Source organism: Lactuca virosa, chromosome 4 (genome assembly GCF_052849685.1).
Source record: "Lactuca virosa cultivar CGN04683 chromosome 4, Lactuca_virosa_CGN04683_v6, whole genome shotgun sequence".
Taxonomy (NCBI): Eukaryota; Viridiplantae; Streptophyta; class Magnoliopsida; order Asterales; family Asteraceae; genus Lactuca; species Lactuca virosa.
In genome coordinates, this window is record NC_136429.1 from 208,183,033 (window position 1) to 208,203,695 (window position 20,663).

The 20,663-nt window shown below is 34.9% G+C and overlaps 1 protein-coding gene across 1 annotated transcript; it reads right to left on the minus strand.

Moving 5' to 3' along the window:
* Positions 1-18,407: 18,407 nt before the first annotated feature.
* LOC145168707 (plastid developmental protein DAG) lies at positions 18,408-19,978 on the minus strand. Its single transcript, XM_079087438.1, has 4 exons — positions 19,474-19,978; positions 19,253-19,350; positions 19,089-19,154; positions 18,408-18,682 (listed from the first exon to the last, which is right to left on the minus strand). The coding sequence occupies exons 1-4, from the start codon at positions 19,803-19,805 to the stop codon at positions 18,540-18,542; spliced, it is 639 nt and encodes a 212-aa protein (XP_078943564.1). The 5' UTR covers positions 19,806-19,978; the 3' UTR covers positions 18,408-18,539.
* Between the last annotated feature and the right edge of the window lie 685 nt (positions 19,979-20,663).

Consider the following 20,663-nt stretch of genomic DNA (forward strand, 5'->3'; position numbering starts at 1 on the left):
ACTGCATTAAATTGTGAATTTTATGTGTAAATTGTAAAATGACTATATCAGGCTTTGAATTTTGTTTATTAAACTGTGAATTTATTATATTAAGCTATGAATTTTATGTATTAAACTGTGAATTGACTGTATTAAGAGTTTTAGTTGATAATATGGTTGTGGATGCATAATTTTTGTGTATTAAACTACAAATTTATTGTATTAAGTTGTGAATTTTATGTTTTAAGCTGTGATTTTTGGGTTTTAAACTATGAATTGACTGCATTAAGTTGTGAATTTTCTGTTTAAATTGTGAAGAGACTTATTAAGCTGTGAATTTTGTATATTAAATTGTGATTTTTGTGTTATAAACTGTGAATTAACTGTATTAAGTTGTAAATTTTTTTATTTAAACTGTTAATTGACTGTGAATTTTTAATGAATTTTGTGTTAAATTATGAATGATTTATGTGTGAATGTTTGTATTAATTTCTTATGAATATATTTATTTTTTTCCTTGTATAAATATGTAAAAATGTATCAGTTTTTATAATTATTTTGCATTAAATAAATGAATTAATTGGTTTATTAAATTGTGAATATGGTATTTAAGCTCTCAATAAATGATTCTATATACATATTTGATTTGGAAGGAATGATTGTTGCGACGACGACACGTGTGGTTGGTGGTGACGTGTGGTAATTTGTTGTAGTGTTGGTTGGAGAGTTTGAGTTTGAATTCTTTAAATAGGTGAATGCATGTATAATAGATTGTATTATGTTATGTTGTGAATTTTATGGATTAAATTAAAAATGGATTGCATTAAGTTGTATATTTTATATAAATTTTGTATTAAAATATGAATGAATGTATGCATGAAAACATTAAATTGTGTATTAGTGAAATATTATGTTTATTTAACTGTGAATATTTCTTATACACGATGTATTTTTTTAAAAAAATTTACAACTTAGAAAAAAGAAAATTGAACTTTTCAAGAAATATTTTTATTCTTTTTACTAAAATTTTGTATATTTTGGCTGGAAAAATAAAAAATATTACCAAAGAAATGCGAGCTACAATGTTTGTTCTATTAAGTTGTGAATATGATCAGAAAAATATCACCAAATTTAACGTTAGTCCGACGACAGTCCGAAAATAGTCTGATGACAAGTGGCAAATAGTTTGTAACTAGCGAATGAAATGTTTGTTTAATACAATATAAATGTTGGATTTATCTAAAATACCCTTAATGAAAACATTTTAAAAAATAATTCTAGGGTTCTTAATTTTTTTTTTACCTTTGAACCTCCCCCCGCCCCCCCCCCCCCCTCTCTCTCTGTATATATATATATATATATATATATATATATATATATATATATATATATATATATATATATATATATATATATGGATTTGTTGGTATGGTAGTACGTAGTATTTAAAATTCTATACTATTACTATATCATGATTATTCAATTTCTAATATACTACCAACAAAACATGTTGGATATCAAACATATTGGCAACTAGTATTTTTGGTTTTATTGGTAAAATGTTGATTGATTTTCCGTGATATATATTTGACATATTTGTCTATCATGGAACCTTAAATTTGATTTTCTTTTTTTTATTAAAATGAAATTCCCAATTATCAAGTCTTTACATCAACTTAATGTCCTTTTGTGAATGCTTTTGTAAAAATCCGTAAGGGAAACCCACAAACCCGATATAGCTTGTTTGGATAGCTACATGGTGATAAAATTAAAAATTTAAGGACTTGATCAGCACAATTAAAACTTTAATGATCAAACGGTCACAATTTTAGTACGTCAATGATTAATAAAATCAAAACTCCTTTTTGAACTTGTGGTTAGGGTTCTTAATGCGGGAGATGTTATTTATAGAAAATGTTATAGACAATGGGGTTAAAAAGCACAATATTTTTTAAAGCGCAAGGGAGAGATTAAAGGGAAAAAAAACAATTTTTTCCTCATGTGATGTGTTCGTAAATATACTAACAATGAAAAAAAAAATTACGGAAGTTAAAATAAGGGACCTATTCCACAATGAAATGTTGTCAGACATTTTTTGTAAAATTTATCTTTGAGGGACTTAAACCAAAGAACAATGTTAATTACAAGGATCATTCTTGCAATTTACCTTTTTAAATAAAAAGAACTACATTTAAGATAAGACGAATAAACCTCTAAAGGCATAGAAAAAAATGACAAATTGTTTACCAAATTTGGATTTAGCGCTTTCGTCGTTGTTTCAATAATGTTTTGTTTTTCTTCACATAATTTCCTATAAATGGGATTTCAATACATGCATCATAAGATAAGACCTTTTGCAATAAATTCTCACACTTGGAACGAACCACTTTGAAATAAGATTTGCCTTCATACATGTCAAATGGACCAATTCGAAATGAATTTTCACCGCACACACTACATTGATGAATAATTCATTCACGTTGTAACAAATTTAATTATAAAAACTAAAATTTCCTTTTAAACAAACAACAGAGGCATAACGTTGTCCGGACGATGAGTTGTTTGATATGTTTCTTACTGAGTCTGATAAGAGATTTGATTTAAATCGGTCGATTCAGATTGTTTGATATCACGCTTAAAAGTCTCTGACTCGGTCCTGACTAATCTGATATGTCTCTAACTCAGTCGGTCTTAACTGAGTCTTAAACCGATCAAATATGACTCAATCAACAACTATAAAACAAACCGAGTCATCCTAAACAAAATAATTCACCCTATCAAAAAACGAGTTCAATTAGAAAGCTAGTGTGAATTTAATATGGTTTTTCTTTTTATTATAATTTTCACATAAATACAACTACTTGATTGTTTATTAAATAGTTAAAAAACATGGGCGATTAAGGAACACCAACTATATTTTAATAATATTTATAGAGTATTCCAATTTTCCATCATGATCTTACATAATATAACTTCAAAAAAAGTTTGGTTGTGGGTGGTAGAAACTTAGTGATTGGAATCATAGCGTTGAATATTTCTAATTATAAAGACAATAATACTACCAATTCAAATTATAATTAATTTGCATAATCCACCCTATTTAAGTCTTATTAGTGCCCTACATTAATAAGTGACTTATCAAACAAGCCTAGACCAACGATGTGTGTAGGTTGTAGCCCAAAGTCAATATTCAAAGGTCAATCTGAAATCTGAGCTGGAAGTTCTAGAAGATTGTATTAAATTAATACTATGACAAATAAAAATAAAAAAAGCTATTACAAGATTCAGTTACAAATGAATTAGATAAATAGTACAACTAGATAAATGTTTATTATAATAAGATGGCATGATAATAGACATGCATATGCCTAATTCATGAGAATGAAAGATAATCACATCTTAACAACTCAAGTTGAAACTGTTGATTGTAACTGGTGATTGTCTTTAGTTTAATAGCGACATGCAAGCTACCTAGTGTATAAAAGTTTAGTGATACTTAAGGAAAAAGAAAACAAATAATAAGTCCAATCAGTTTAGGTGATAATAATTAATAAAATTTAGTTAATTCCGACCTAAATTTAACCACTAAGTTCCAGAACAAGGCCACATAGTTACGCTCAGCAGCCTCAATCCAATAACATAAAGCTAGTACAATTTTAAAAAATTGCATACTGTAAACCACGACGTAAAATAGCCCACAAATAAATTTATAGCCCATATGGATGAATTACTCATATTGAGCCCCTCCCAACCTTATTTTAAAAGACTTATTTTATATAAAAAACAATGACACTATGAGAATTGTAACCAAAATTGAGGCCCACGTTTGATTTAAATCTCACTGCCTTCACTCATGTTTCTTTTATTTTAGTTCGCGATTGATTGTAACCCTATTTTTACCAATTATTCACTAGCTATTTTGCATGCATCCTCATTTATTTATAAATAGTTGTAATTGATGATTAACCAATATTGTTGATAGTTGTTTTGTTCCTCCACTGTTTCAGTTAAGAAATTGTTTTTAGCTATACTACTATATCTACAAGATTTCAATTCTCTAATCAAAAGAAGGTAAACTTTAATTCATATTGCATCTTTCATTTTATGTAACTTGTAATTAATAATTTAATATCGTTGATAATTTGGTTTATTATAATCACAAGGGAAATCACGAATAGGAAAAGAACCATCGATTCATTTTTCAAACGAATAGAATATGTGTGATCTAAAATTACATCTAGTTAGTGATAAGACTAAAGATTGTTGTAGTTCCTATATAGACAATCTTCTTCTTGATGAATTTCTTTTTTAATTTTACGGTATTTGTTGTAATATTTTGGATATAAAAAAATATTTCAATATCTTATTAAGATCTAAGCCCCCCTTATCCTAAAATCCTGGCTCCGCCCCTGGTGGCTGCGGGATGCGATGCGCGGGAAGAGGATGGGGGGTGGGGATGCCGCGTTCTCACTCTTCACCTCATTTGTCGGTTATTTTTTTTCTTTTTTTTTTTCTTTTTTGATTCAAACGGCTATATAGCCGTTAATATATATATTTGCTTTTCCCCCTTTTTTTAAACTATAAATACCACAACATCCAACCATATTTTTTAACCCATACCTTATACTTCTCTCCAAAATATTTTAATCAAAATGTCATCATCTTCATCATCTGATTCGACGACTCTAGAGGAGGCTAAGTTTATCGGTTCCGTCATGGCGAAAACGGTTGCATACTATCAAAACCGACTAGGCGAAACATCACATGCACGATCTAAACCAAGAAAGTCGCGGTTGCGTAGAAATCACGAAGCCGGACACGATCGTCTTATAGAAGATTACTTTGCAGATGACGCCGTCTACGCTGTAAAGTTTCGACGTCGGTTCCGAACGAGGAAGGAACTATTCTTACGTAATGTTGGCGATTTGGAAGGCCGCTTTCCATATTTCCAATGGAAAATGGATGCGAGGCGGATGAAAGGTTTCTCTCCCATTAAAAAATGCACGGCTGTAATTCGTCAGTTAGCATACGACATGGGCGCAAACAGATAGGACGAGTATTTTAGGATGTCAGAGCGTACCGTGCGGGAGTGTGTGTACAACGATATCCACCAATTGTACACGGTGCATGAAGGCAAGCATGGATTCCCTGTAATGCTTGGTAGTATCGATTGCATGCATTGGGGTTGGTCATTATGCCCCAATGCATGGCGTGGTCAGTACATGAGAGGCGACCACAAAGAGCCGACGATCGTTCTAGAGGCTATCGCATCACATGATCTTTGGATATGGTATGCATTCTTTGGTCCAGCTGGTGCAAACAATTACATCAATGTGCTAGACCAGTCGCCGATATTCAACGATATCTACCTTGGAAAGTCGCACGATGTACCTTTTCAAGCAAATGGGGTAGCATATAAGCATGGATATTATCTTACTGACGGTATATATCCTCCGTTGTCTGTTTTTGTGAAATCGTTTACATGTCCTAACGACCCGAAAAGGAAAAAGTTTAAAGAGGCGCAAGAGTCAGCTAGGAAGGATGTGGAGCGAACATTTGGTGTACTTAAGAGACGTTGGCAAGTACTAGCATGCGGGGCAAGGTCATATGAAGTAAAAATGTTACAACACGTAATGTATGCATGTATCATATTGCATAATATGATTCTTGAAGACGAAGGAAGAACGATATGTCGGTACAACGAAAATGAAGTTTTGCCAAATGTCGAAGGAGTAGCCGTTGGTATACAAGAGTATAGGGCGAATAGAAGAGAAGTACACAATCACGACACTCATCAGGCCCTTCGTGCTGATTTGGTGGAGCAAATTTATAGGGCTCATATTCAGCCCCCGATAGAGTTTTCTCGCGATGATTTGTTTGACGAATCAGACGAGGATTCTGATATGTTCTTCGAGAGCGAAGATTCCGATGACGAGAGTGACGTTCGGGAGAATGAGGAAGAAGATGAGGCCGATGACGAGGACGATGCTTCCGAGTGACGTATTTTGATTTTTTGTTTGATTTTTGTTTGCGTTTTTTTTAATTTTCTAATTATTTAAATATTAGGTATAATGTAATTTTTATTTTAATTAATAAAATGCTTTTTATTTTTAATTAAATTTTATGTATAGTATTAATTTAAAAATTATAAATCATAAAAAAAAAAAAATTTATTTAAAAAAGTAGTGAGGGAAGCCCTTTCCACCCATTCCTTGGGTTTTAGGTGAGGGAAAGGAAAGTGGGGGAAAGGGGTATGGCCCACAAAAACTTACTACATTATTTTGATGGTATTGTTGTTAGGGAAAATACCACAAATAGACAAAAAATGGGGGTGAATTTCTAAATTTAGTCATAAAACAAGATTTTTCCAGCTATAGACATACATTCCGCGGAGGACCCTCCGCGGACCTCTGCGGAATGACGTCATCTCCGCGGACCACTCGAAAGTCTAATTTTTTAACGTTTAAAAGAGTGATCCGCATGGGCCCTCTGCGGATACAATAACACCTCCGCGGAGTGAGTTGTTTGGAGGTCATAAGTACCTCCGCGGAGATGGTGACGAGGATCTCCGCGAAGAGAGTAATGTCTCCGCGGAATGGGTGGTTGGAACGGATTTTATAGGGTTTTTTGATACAAAGTGTTCTTTTTCATATTTTTAGCCCCATTTGGTCGATAGATTAGTTCTTTTCATTTGATTTTCAAAAAAAAAATATTAGTTTTGTTATTTTATGTACTAGGGGTTTTTGGCAGATAAGTAATGGGATTAACACCTACGTTAGACCAAAGTTTAATAACTTAGGTTTACTGCTTCTGCCAAATTTTGATCGTCGAATATTGCTTGATTTGGTCAAAAGTAAGGCTAATGTGTTCAATAGTAATATATCATTGTCATTTCAACACCCGGTTCATGGGTATGTTATGAATATTTTAGACGAAGCAGATGTTCATCAACTCAGAAATGTAATTTCTGAAACGAAGGAGATTGTGCATTTGTATTTAGAGGTGTTTCAGGGATTGGTCGAACAGACAGAAGCGATTCAGAAAGTTGTACCATACAATGTTGAAAACGTTGTATCTGATAATGTTGAAGAGTGTCCAGAAGAAGAAACTGTGGCAGTGAATACGGTTAAAGAAAAAAATTTATATGAGTTTGGAAGACTGACTGACAAAACTTTGTCAGACGGTGAAGAGTCAAATGAAGGATGGTCAGAAGATGAGTTCACACACGGGAAAAAAGCTTCAGACATATTTTACGATATGCCTCCCATACCTGATTGTCCTGATCCAATTGTTGAACCCTGACCATTTCACAGTTTAGGTCCAAATGATGATATGTTTGTTCGTCAAACATATGATAACAAACAACAACTAATATTTGCTTTGAGTCTTAAAGCAACCAGAGAAAAGTTTCAGTTTAAGACCAAACATTCTAACAAAAATCGTTATGAGGTATATTTTGAAATTGAGAACTGTTGTTGGCGTTTATATGCAAAACGCCTTGATCCCACTGATGAATTTGAAATCAGGACTTTCAACAACGTGCACACATGTTCGTCATTACAGATACACCCTAATCATAAGCATGCTAATAAAAAAATGATGAGTACTATATTGCATGAGATTATGGGAAAAACTCGTTCCAAGGTTTGGAGGCCTAATGAAATATCAAGGGATTTGAATGCTTTGCTGGAAATCAATGTAGATTACAAACAAGTTTGGCGTGCAAAACAATATGCTATGGAACTGTTGTTGGGATCCTCTGAAGAATGTTTTTCCAAACTTCCTATTTATTTTCACAATTTGAAGAGGCATAATCCCGGTACAGTGGCCTATATTCAAACAGATTCTGAAGATTGTTTCGAGTGTTGTTTTTATGCCATTGGGAGCACAGTAAATACAAAAAATTTGTTTTTATTTAATATATAATTTTTTTTAAACAAACTATAGAGTGTTTATGTGTTCCATTTTAATATATTGCAGATACGAGCGTTCAATCGTTTTTGTCGTAAAGTTATAATTATGGATGGTACCCATTTGAAGGGTGATTTTAAGGGAACCATATCGCATGCAGTAGATATGGATGGGAACAACCAGATATTGCCCCTTGCGCACGGAATATGCAAAAAAGAGAGTGGTCTTACTTGGACATGGTTTCTTGAAAAGTTGTATGAATGTGTTGGTGATTGTCAAGAATTGACTTTTGTCACTGATAGAGCCGATGCAATTCGGGTTAGTATTGAAAATGTTTTCCCACATGCTCATCATGGCTTGTGCTTTTCATCTACTAGGAAACATAGTACACAGGTTTGGGAAAAATGATAAAACAAAATTGTTGTTTTGGAGGCTTGTGAAAGCTTACAGAAGAAATGTTTTTGAAGAATTGTGGTATAGATTTAGTTCTACTAGGCCGCAAGTAGCAGCGTATCTAAATGAAATTCCCCGTGCTAAGTGGACTAGAGCATATTCGCTGTCGAAACGGTACGATTACATGACCTCGAACAGTGCAGAGTCCATGAATGCTTTATCTGTAGATGCAAGGAAGATGCCTATAATACCCCTTCTTGAGTTCTTCCGTCGTCTTTCACAGGAATGGTGTAACAAGCGTCGCATCGAAGGAGGTATGAATTTAATTTGGACTTTAATTAGGTCGAATAATAAGTTAATTATATATATCTTCTTTACAGGGAAACGTTCAACCGTGCTAACCGAGTGGGCTGAAAAAGTAGTTAGTAAAAATGAAGAGCGTACGACAGGATGGTCTGTTTCTGGTGTTTCAGATGCAATATATCAAGTTCATGATTTCAAACATGGTGGCATAGTTGATCTGAGGCAAGAGACTTGTACATGCAAATATTGGGAAGGAACTGGGTTGCCTTGTGGTCATGTCATAATGGTCTTGAAGCACTTGAAAAAAACTAACTTCGGACATCTGGCTATAGATGCTTACAAAATGGAAACGTACTGAAGTACGTATGAGGAGCTGGTTTACCCCCTTCCAGAACCGTGTGATTGGGAGATTCCTGCTGAGATGATGGTTGTTAAACCCCCGATAATGGATACACGTCAAGCTGGTAGACCGAGAAACAGAAATCGTATCCCGTCACAAGGTGAGGAACCTATAGTAAGAAGGTGTAGTAGATGTGATAGTACAACACATAATGCAGCGACTTGTCCGGCATTGGTCCCAAAGAAACAAAAAAAGGCTACAAAAAGTAGTGCAGCATCAGGTAGTAACACAAAAGGGAAAGGGAAAGGGACAGAAGGGACTCAGGAGACGCTAGAGAAACACGGGACACAAGAGACGTGTTGGACGAGTGGGACGCAGAGAGAAGACTATTGTTCAACGTTTGATTTGAATGATTGATGTTGTATTTATAATTAATTATGTTTTGTTTTAGAAGACATTAATTTGTGTACTTTGAAATGGTGTGTTTATTTTAAAGATGATGGGTAATATTATGATTATATTAGTGCATAATTACTAGTACAATAATAACTAATACTCGAAGATAATACATTCAACAAACTAGAAACATATAGTAAACGTAAAACAATAGTAATTAACTTAAGGGAATTGCAAAGGATACTTTTCTTTCTCCATTGTTATGTAGTCGTCCCTAATTCTTATTTTATCTTCCATACGGTCCTTTTGGATACCAAGTTCTATCATTTCTGCATCCTTGTCAGCAAGCCATTTTTCAGACAGTTTGATATTCTTCTTAGTTTTTTTTATCCATTCCTCATGATCTTTGATTTTTTTTAGTAATCGTCATCCTTTCCTCAACCTCTTTGCACTCCGCCGCAATGACATCACGACGTTCAGTGAGAGCTCGAGATGAGTCTTTATCTTTTTTTTTGTTGTTCTTCAGCCCATTGTAGTTGTTGCAAAGTATCCTCCGACATATATGGCTCTCTTAAATTTGGTGATGGGGCAAGAAAAGGGTCGATCGGATCACAATAGAAACAATCAACTTCGTTGCACGAGCAAATATACAAAGTTGAAGATGAACTCATTTTAAATTTAAAAAAAATTTATAAGTCTATACCAAAAATCCAACGACCATCCATGACTATATATAGTCCCTTCCACTCCGCAGAGAGCTGTTGTCAGTCCGCAATAATGTTTGTCAGTCCGCAGAGCTGTTTGTCTAGTCGTTGTCATCCGTACATTACAATTATGGGAATACAATTATTTATTTAAAGGTAAACATTTTTTATTAAAAAGTAAAGAACGCCAACAGAGCATTACAACTACGGTTAACATAGAACTGAATACAAATTAATATTCGTTGTGATCCATACAATACAGTTCAATTGAATTGTCATGGAGGTAAGACCACAACACTTTCAACTGGTATTTCCCAATGCCTAAGGGTTGGAATAGGATTGACCGTCTTAGTTTGATAAGCATTTCGATACACCGCTGTACTTAACTTTAAATTTACCATTTGCTGGATTTTTGCAATTTCGAGTCTTTGTAGTGAAGCTATAGCATGCTCACAAGGTATACCGCATTTTTGCCATTTACCACAACTACAAATACCACGGTCTAATTGGACAGTTTCGGTTGTTTAATATTTAGTCACTTCATATCTGTCGCCAACAATATGCGTAATCCTACAACCATACGAGTGGATAAATCTTTTATGAATCACCTTAAGTGCATAAGGGGTTAGAAGACCATGAAAATCCCATGTGAAATGAACTGAATCAAAAAAACAAAATTATGATGTCATAATGTTTAATAACATATCAATTCACCATTTGAGTGATGTCATAACTTATAATTACCTCCAAACGCAACACGTTGAAGATACACTGCTTGCATCTAGTCATGGACCATTTCAATGATTGTTGTTATTGGAAACTCATGTGTGTTTGTTTTAAACCAATTGATAACAACGGGAATGTCAATGAATTTAACATTGAAACGTACTCTTGGAAAACAAGCCCGTACCTATTTTGCAATGGGAATATTGTCAAGCCACTGAAGATCATTCCCATTAACCTCATTTTTTAAGTTGTTCAAACATGCATAAAAATGAGATAATTATATGCTTTACAAGTCTTCCAGAACAACTACTCTACGACTGTATTGCTTCCGATGGAAGCGCGTATTTTCTCGGCTATATTTTTACAACAATAGCCATGATATGAATCAGGGTAGACTCTTTGAACTGCAAAGTCTATAGAATCAGACATATGGCTTATGAAACCAAGTTCTGTATTGTCACCTAAACAGTCTTTAAGCCTCCTCATGAACCATAACCATGAATTGTCACAGTTTATGGTTCCCAAAGCAAACGCTATGAGAAGGGGTTCATGATTTCCATTTAAAGCAACCGCAATGTACATGGATCTTACATACGCCCCAATTAGAGGTACTTGACCAACGAATATGATTGGTATCATAGACGTGAGAAACGTATGAATCTGTAAGTCAACATAAGAATATTAGGCATGTAACAACTTGAAATAACTAAATATTTATGTACTATATGAGATTACATACCACGCATCCCAATGCCACGAAACAAATTTGGAAACGATTGCACTGATCTTTCGTAATGTACGTGTAGGTGTTAGGATTGGTTCTTTGCAGATTATGGAAAAAAGTCGGTAGGCTGGAGAAACTTTTTCTTAATACCTGATTGACTGAACTCATTTTCACAACTTTGGACACCTTGTAAAAATGGAAATGCTTGTCCAATTTATAAGGAATTAGTATACATTATTCTGCAGAACTTACTTGTCAGTCCGCGTAAATGACTTGTCAGTACGCGTAACTTATTTGTCAGTCCGCGTAACCTGTTTGAATGTATGGTTTTTAAACATGAGAATTATTTTTCATAAAAAAAAGGATAAATACCATATTACATATAAATAAAGCAAGACAAGAACAATACAAAACGCAGTACTAGTTAAAAAAACGGGACATTTTTTAAAAGATTCCAAGGGGCTTCATACTCGAAACTCTGTCCGTTGCTAATGGATTTGTATTCTTCTTTAGCCGCCTCCAAGATGTCTTCCTCAGTATCATTCACACGATCGTCTTCAATCTTATTATAAAGATCGTTGAATAACACAACTTCTGTTTTCAATTCATACAATTTTGCAGCTATATTAAGCGTGTTGCGATGGTTTTCTATGGTGGTTTCAGCGTCAGTGTTGAAGGTATTCGTTAATAGGACCCAAAACATTCTATCCTCCAAACTGCTATTCTCGTAGACATTAATATATGCACGAGTTAGAAGCAAATACTCGTTAGCGGTCCATGGGTTTGAACCCATTGTAAAACATACAAACTACATGAACTAAAATAGATTAGATGAAGTGATACATAATTTTTTGTCGTTTTATATAGACATGACAGTCCGCAAATATCCAACGATCATCCATGACAATATATAGACCCTTCAACTCCGCAGAGAGCTGTTCGTCGGTCCGCGTTACTGACTTGTCAGTCCGCATAGCTATTTGTCGGTCCGCGTTACTGACTTGTCAGTCCGCATAGCTATTTGTCAGTCCGCGTTACTGACTTGTCAGTCCACGTTACCTATCTTTTTATATATAGTAAAGCAAGTATCTATACGTCCGAATTAGAGGTAAGGGATCATTTCACAAAATGGCATCCAATGTACCAACGTCTTCAAATGCAGCTAATCTGTCTAATGTGTCTGCTCCAACGAATGGTACATCTCCATGGACGACAACAGAGGTGTTGGTCCTAACACGATGCTGGATTACCGTTTACGAGCGTCTACCGGTAATAGCTCCCCTTAATTGCATTGTTGGTGATGAATGGTCCCGCTTAGTAGCTTTGTTCAACTATAACGTGGGACAAGGACAAAAACGACTAAAACCCGATATTGTTAGTAAATGGATGGATTTAAAGACTAAAGTCACATGGTACAATCGATGCTACAATTATGAGAAAATGTGATGCTCTGATGCTGATGATGAAGAACTTCTTGAATACGTGAACGGATATTACCTGTGCCAGTTTGATGAAACTGAGTTCGAGTATACGGACGTTTGGAATCTGGTTAGAAATAAACCCTTTTTCATGTAGACGACTCTTTTATTCGTAATGTTCTATGTAATGTTTGTTAGTCGTTCATCTTTTATTTGCAATGTTTTCTGTAATGTTATTATGTTATTTCAAATGTTTATTTTGTTTTTAATGTATCGTTATATATGTTGGTGAATTATGTTTCAAAAAATCTATATGATACAAAAGTTGTTTATATTAAACAAAACTACTAAAAACAAGTATTTCATAATAATGTATACAAACTTCCAAACATCAAGTTATTTAGTATCCCAAATAATATTTGTCATCCTATTTCTGTAGAGAAATCCCGCATCTCTACATGGCTTATCACTCTTCACCGGTACCCCCGAAGCAATCATTTCCATATACATGCTTACGAATACTCCACAATCCCCTCTATTAGTAATATATTCTTGTTGTGGCGCGTCTACAATATCAATAAACTCCACAACTGCGTTGTCTTTGTGTCCATCGGGGAAATCCTTCCAGTAGTCAATCGCATCTAGCTCTTCGATTATACTATCCCTAAAACTTTTGAATTCTCCACCAGTCAAGTACGTTGTGAAGTAATTCATACATCGTGCTGAATCATAAATGTGTACTTTCCCAAATATCTAAATGTAGCACTGCCAAAAACCAATGGGCATGAGGAACGTTTATGGGGAATAGAACCTGCAAACAAAAACAAATGTAATAGTCATTAATTCGTTTCCTATATAAAATAAATAATTAATAAACTTAACTAACCATATCCACATCCTTCCATTTAGGATGGCCTCCGACACCATTTGCAATATTCCTAAGAAAATATGTTTTTCCGTTTTGCAAATTAAGTTCTTGAGGGAATATCGTCCACCTTGCGTTCGCCGGCCGTCTTTCCATGAGCAAGGCACTCCATATCGCAATATGCTGTACATTTTAAGATAAAAATGTTACAGTTTTTTATATAAATTATCGTCTAAAAATGTAGTTAAAATTTATATTTAACGAATGTTACCGAAGAAATTAACCACCCAGCGTCAGTAACTGCAAGTAACCTCGACCAAAACTCCACATCCAGTGTGAGCATATGCAGCCTATGTTTAGTGTTCAGGTTGGAAGAGATACTATTCCATTCTTTCCAAAAAGTCAACGTACTGCCAGCTTCAACACTGTCGAGCAGGAGATGATTTGAAACATCATTACTCTCTTCATTCACAATGGCTTCATTTGCTTTTTCAGGACGCTTCACCACTTTTTTTTTCTTTGCTTTGGTGATTTTCTTCAATTTTGGTGTGGATTGCATCTAAAAAATTATCATGTTAAATAATTATCAATACGTTAATATTTAAAAAATCTACCAAATTTAAAATATGAGTTTTGTACCACTGTGAACGGAGTCCGCTGATACCATGGAACACCCCTCTTTCGTTGCGGCCTAAGAATAGGAGTAATTTTTTTTGTGTGATGTTCACCCACGTCCAATGACGGCTCAACATGCGTAGGTGTAGACTCAAATTACCCCTCCAAACCATGACTACCTATACTATCATAGTCAAAATGTGTATCATGGTAATATTTTTCTTCCTCCTCTTCATTTATCATCTCTTCCTCCTCTCGAAACCTTCTGTCTGGTTCAAAATTTGTGTCGGGTTCATCTTTTTTGTGTAATACATGGTCTACTTTAGAACTTAAGTAAGCTACAACGCTTAGTAGACGCTTCACTAATGCCTTTGTGCTCGTCTTCTTCTTCTTTACCAATCTTGATGTATCGTGTGACATATAACTTGTTTCTGTTTCAAGATGTTGCGAGGAAGAAGCATTAGTGGCAGATTCAGTCGAAGATGTTTGTATTTCGGACTTGTACATCCTTCTTCGAGCAGACGAGGCAACAGGAGGTGGACTATTTCGGACGAGACTATGTTGCCGTGGGGGAGACTCTACAGGGTTAAGAGTCCAATTGACATAACGAACATAAAACGACAACATCAGCTCCTCCGGGTTTGCCTCGACATTAATAGGTTGGTTGTTAGGCTGCAAAAATCAGATTGTTAGTTTAACATGAAAATAATTTGGAATTTGTAAATATCGATAATTGTTAATATAAAAACCATACCACAGACACGTTCATTATTCGACAACATTGAACCCAATTCAACGGTGTTTTACTTCTCCACGCCCTCATCCGTGGCAATTCTGTCGGCGTGCGTATATAAAACTTGGTTGCCTCTGGGAACGTCTCCAAAATCCATATCTATGAAAAAAATGTAAGTATCGTTCTATTATACTATAAAAGTCATGATACAAACTTATTATATAATACAAAACGAAGTTCAAATTTTTATAGTATAAAAAACTAAACAATGATAACTATTAAAATGCATTAGAAACTAACCTTAAACGGAAGCATAAAACCGGGAACGGTATACTTGTGTACTTTCTTCGATTCGGGATTGGCCTGCTTGAATTCTCTAAACTCTTCTATTTTCTTAAAGATTCCATGCATCATACACGAAGTATATTTCCATAAATACGTACCCCATGCAAACCTGCAATTTTCAATTTATTTATTATAATTAGTGCATTGCATACTACTGCGGGAATGCTTGTTTTAAATGTAATACCTGTTCCAATCATCTATATTATCAGCAAGCTTGTATACTGCTGCAGGAATGCCCGTTTTAACGTCCCGTCCGTGTAGACCCTTCAACATAAAAACAAGCTGGATAAGCATCACAACATCTTCATCTTGTAGTGCCAAATAATTCGGGGACATAATTAACTCTTATAAATCTTTCAGCCGCAAACGTGCATCAGAAATATCTGGGAACAACCGAGCACGAAGATTTGAATTTAACTGGCCCTTTTCGTCATGGAGTAAATCCACATAAGGACCAACTTTTAAACCACAAATCAGAATATATTCAGTTTCACCAAAACCCAACTGGATCCCCTCTACATCAAACAGAAACCTCCCCATTTCAAATATTTGTTGACACCTTACTGCGTGCAACATCATCTTATGCACAAGTAAGGGATCACCGTGTGGGATATGTATTCCTAAGAATATTCCAAAGGGGGAAGCTTTAAATAATACTCGTTGTGATTGTGTTAGACGCGGAAAATAGTCTTTAATGATAGTCCCCACCACGCCTTTTAAAGTTAAATTCGCTTTTTGATTAAGATCTTCGTGCTACACAACAAAAAAAATAAAAATTATTATTTCATTTAAAAAATTACTAATTGAAAATAAAAAAAAAATATTATTCCATTGTGAAATAAATAGCAACATACTTAAAAGCAGAAAAATAATAATTGTGCAAACATCATCACTCCGCGGAGGCTAGAGGTCATTCCGCGGAGGACTCTCTGCGGAGTGACATCTGGCTTACGCGGAGGCTGCAGTGTTGGATTATAGCATTCCGCGGAGGAAACACATCACTCCGCGGAGAAGCCTCTGCGGACTGACGTCTCCCTCCGCAGAATGGATCATCCGCAAAAACGTATCTGTGATTGTAAACCTAAAAATCCTAAATGTGTATACATATTCAATGTAATCAAATGGGTTTTCCTCTAATTTGAATCATATTCGACATTAACAATTAGATGAGAATGTGAGACATACCCGTGAACCGTATCCATCGGCCATAACATCGGGGTCCATCGGTGACGGAAAGAGCTCTGCGACTTGATTTCGTCGGAGTTGAAGTCGTCGCCGGATTTGAAGTCTTTGATCAAAGCCTGGAGGAGCCGATGCGGAGGGTGGACGAGGAACGGGGACCAGTGGGGACCAAAAGAGGACCCCTTCGTTTTTCTCAAAAAAATATGGTGGAAATTACCAATTTACCCCCACTTCGCGGAGATTTCATGGTTCCGCGGAGGTCCGCGGAGGGTCCTCCGCGGAATGTGTGTCTATATCTGGAAAAAACGTTTTTTATGACTAAATTTATAAATTTACCCCCATTTTTTGTCTATTTGAGGTATTTTCCCTTGTTGTTATCCATCTCCCACATGATTCATCTTTGTCAGGTTTTGTCTTTCTATCATGTCTTTCTTTCTGACTTCTGTGTCTATAGTTTACACTATTCATCTTTAAAAAAAAAAAAAAAATCTTTTTTCACGAAGATTTTATTCTTTTTATCCACGTATGACAACATCTGAATGGTTTTGAGGTTCTATTCATAGGAGTTTGGCAATTGGCACTCCTATTTAGGTTGTAAATTTGTAATGAACTTAAGCCAACTTAAAAAACAAGTTTTCCTCTTCTTTTCTATCTTGGTGGTGTTTGTTTGAGCTAAATTCGAGAAAAAATCAAAAATTTGAGCTAAATTAAGGATATTACAAGTCGACCATTTTTTCTCTGTTTTCCTATCGGCAATTGGACTTGAATTAACATTTTATTTTGTTAGTTTTATGGATAATGGCGTATCAGGGTATTTGCTATAATAGTTTTATGGATATTACTCATGTGTTTTTCGTTTTTGACGATGTAAAGTGTAGTCTTTTTCCACATGCAGAAGAAGATGTTGACCAGATGTTCGTAGTCTAAAAAAAAAATTGTTTTTTTTTTAACTATAGGCTACATAAAAAAGTTGCCTATTTTTTACTTAAAAAAACTGTTTCATTGATTATAGTTTTACAATATTGAAACTAAATTAATTACAAATCAAGAAGCCAAACATTTATAGATTATTTCTATAAATCACAAACTCAAGAGAAAATGCTTGTTGCTGTTACATTTCCCTTCTCAACTAAACAATTACACAATAATTAATCTAGGAAATATTTCATAATTCCTAACAATATATACTCCAAAACCTCATTAACTACCTTTCATGCCCCTCCACTATACAGAAATATCCTAACCTTCTAGTTCTAGGATTTCATTTTTGATTGAAAGAAATTCTGTTTCACGATGGAAGATATCAAGAATGTGTGATTTCATTTCCATGAAATTGCACGATATATATAACCAAATCTTCAAATTTCACAAAAAACAGAGAATTACGTCCATGTCATTTGTAAAACATTAAGGGTGCGTTTGGTTGTGGAAAATTTTCCAGTTTTAGGAAAATTTTCCAAGAAAAACGGAAATTTTGAAAACGCGCTTAGTTCGTTCAGTTTTCCAAAATTTTCCAAAAAAATGAAAATTTTCAGTTTTCCAAATTGTATGTAAATTAGAAAAGTGATTTTTACAGTTTTCCAAAGTTTTCCAAATTTCTAAGATAGAAAATGAAAACTCCGGTTTCAACCAAACGCGTTTTCTAAAATTTTCATTGAAAATTGAAAGCGAAAACTCAACTCTATTTTCTGAAAACATTTTCTTAGAAAATGAAAACAATTTTCCACGACCAAACGCACCCTAAGTTACCCTAAATTACCAAAAAACAAGAAATTGTCATGATTTGTTGATGTGGTTAGAAAAACGATTTCAAAAACTTAAAGGCTTTCTGTCTTTTCAAATAGATTTAACGAATGTTTTTAAGTAGACATATGTCACGTGCCTTGAAACATAAAATGGAAAAGATCAGTCATTATCTATCTTTTGTTCTTTCCTTCTAGATCTCCTTCGACTTCTCCTCCTAAATCCATTGTTGCTTTCATCTTTTACCCAATCCTCATGGAACATTTCATCATAAGGAACAACATGTCCATCAATAAATGGTTCTCCTGTGGAGCAGAAAACTGATTTTTAACATTGTATCACATCTCAAATAGTTCTTAATATAAGTGCATTCAGATGATGCTGTGTTATTAAAGATAAAATGTTTACAAATGCTGGTTGCATATTGTATGAAACATTTTCAAAGTAGATATCATATTGGAGAAATTCAACCCCACAACGAGTTTGACATCTCTGAGAAACAATACAATCCATAGAATGAAGCAAACAAAATTTGAAATGACTTGTATTCAAGCAATTGTGACTACCTTTACCTTCTCCAAAGATTGAGAAATACATCAACTGTATATAGTTGAAGAATCAAAGTGACAAATAACTGATGCTTGTTTGCAATGCCTAAGAATGTAACAGCCATAAATCTTAATGAAACTTGAGGCAGAACAATCTACATACCTCCATAATCATCTTTGCCATGACAGATATGAGAATCAGGCAAAACCCATCTGACATTGGGCATAGCTGCGAAGAACAGTAAGCTTCAGCGATAAAGCATATAAATATCAGAAACAATAAACGGTATCAGAATTTAGTAAAAAGAAGACGATTCAGAATGTTACATTTGATACTACTAATCACATTGTCGTCGATTTTGCAACCAAATGCATAGTAATACTTTGTAGAAACCGAGTATATTGACCTCTTCGCTTCTTCCTCACTGTAAAACCATTCAATTTATCAAACAAAAGCAAGTCGGGTCAATTTAGCATCGTCTTACAAATTCTGTCCGCCTAAACTACAGTTTTTCTTTTTATTAGAGATGTAATCAGTTATCACATACCTACCCAATGCGGAAGCTAGGGTTTGTATATAACGTTCGACAATTTGATGTCGGGACGGGTAGCTTATCGGAGGATCCATAACCACAAGCCAGTGCTTGTAATCACAGCCATCGATCGGTGCTACAGCACGATCCAACTCCAGGCCCCGAATTTGAGGAGGCGCGCCGGAGGTTGATGAACGGCGACTGGTTAGAGGAGTGGGGATGATCGGCGCAGCGGACGTGAAACGGTCAAAGTACTGAGTAATGGATACACAAGAGCTCCGTCTCATCGTGAACGTGAATACACCAGAGCTGGAGTACCGGTCTGCTGACGTCCGAAACGGAAACATAGGGACCACTTTTCTCTAACGGTCCAGCAAACCCAATTACAATGGATACACAAAAAATTATGTCGGTCCAGCAAACCCAATTTCAATGGATCCACAAAAAAATTATGTTTTATAAAGTTGTCATGATCAGCTCTAATTTCAATATTATCCTTCGGAGAATATTTAGATACATGATACTTAAAACTTCGGATGATTTTCAGTTTCGTGACTATAAGCCAAAAGGCAAAGAATTGGATGTAAAAGCAAGAGGTGGCTTTGCCTAAGGCGTATAAGATAAGCTACGCAGAAGTCAACAAAGGTAAGATGCATTTTGGGAGCGAGTTCTAGAACGTTTTAATGTTCAAACTGGGAGGTTCGGATCGGACACGACACCAAGTGAACTCAAAATGAAAGACTTTTAAAAGAAATGTAACGATTTCAACTGCATCTACAACCGTAAGTTGAACAGTCTCGCTAGCGGGAGATTTGTGGTCGATATTTTAAAAGATGTACAAAACGAGTGTTGGAGGTTTAGTAATCAGAAAGTTTTTCCCCATGAATAAAGCTTGGGATGTTTTGAAACACCATTTGAAATGGTTGCACATAAAAGTCGATGAAGACTCCCGCCTCCTTCTTCAAAACAAACCAAAACATCTTTATTCAATGCATACATAACATTTTCCGATGCATACTTTCCACATGGATTCGACCAACAACAACATTCGTTTCATGTTGAAAACTTACCGTCATGGAGAAAACGAAAAGGAAAGAAAGTGGCATGAGCATCGTCAACAACGAATGAAATAGTTGATCTCGACAATGAAATTGTCTGAATCAACATTGTAAATAGAACAAAGGCAGAAGATAGAAAACGGTAAC

What these genes read in the sequence shown, in the direction of transcription:
- LOC145168707 (XM_079087438.1), bottom strand. Translation starts at nt 19,805, where the DNA reads ATGTTTCCGTTTCGGACGTCAGCAGACCGGTACTCCAGCTCTGGTGTA. An exon ending in TGTGATTAGTAGTATCAAAT is followed by an intron (nt 19,155 to 19,252) that starts GTAACATTCTGA and finishes TGTTCTTCGCAG; the next exon opens with CTATGCCCAATGTCAGATGG. An exon ending in TGGCAAAGATGATTATGGAG is followed by an intron (nt 18,683 to 19,088) that starts GTATGTAGATTG and finishes TCTGCTCCACAG; the next exon opens with GAGAACCATTTATTGATGGA.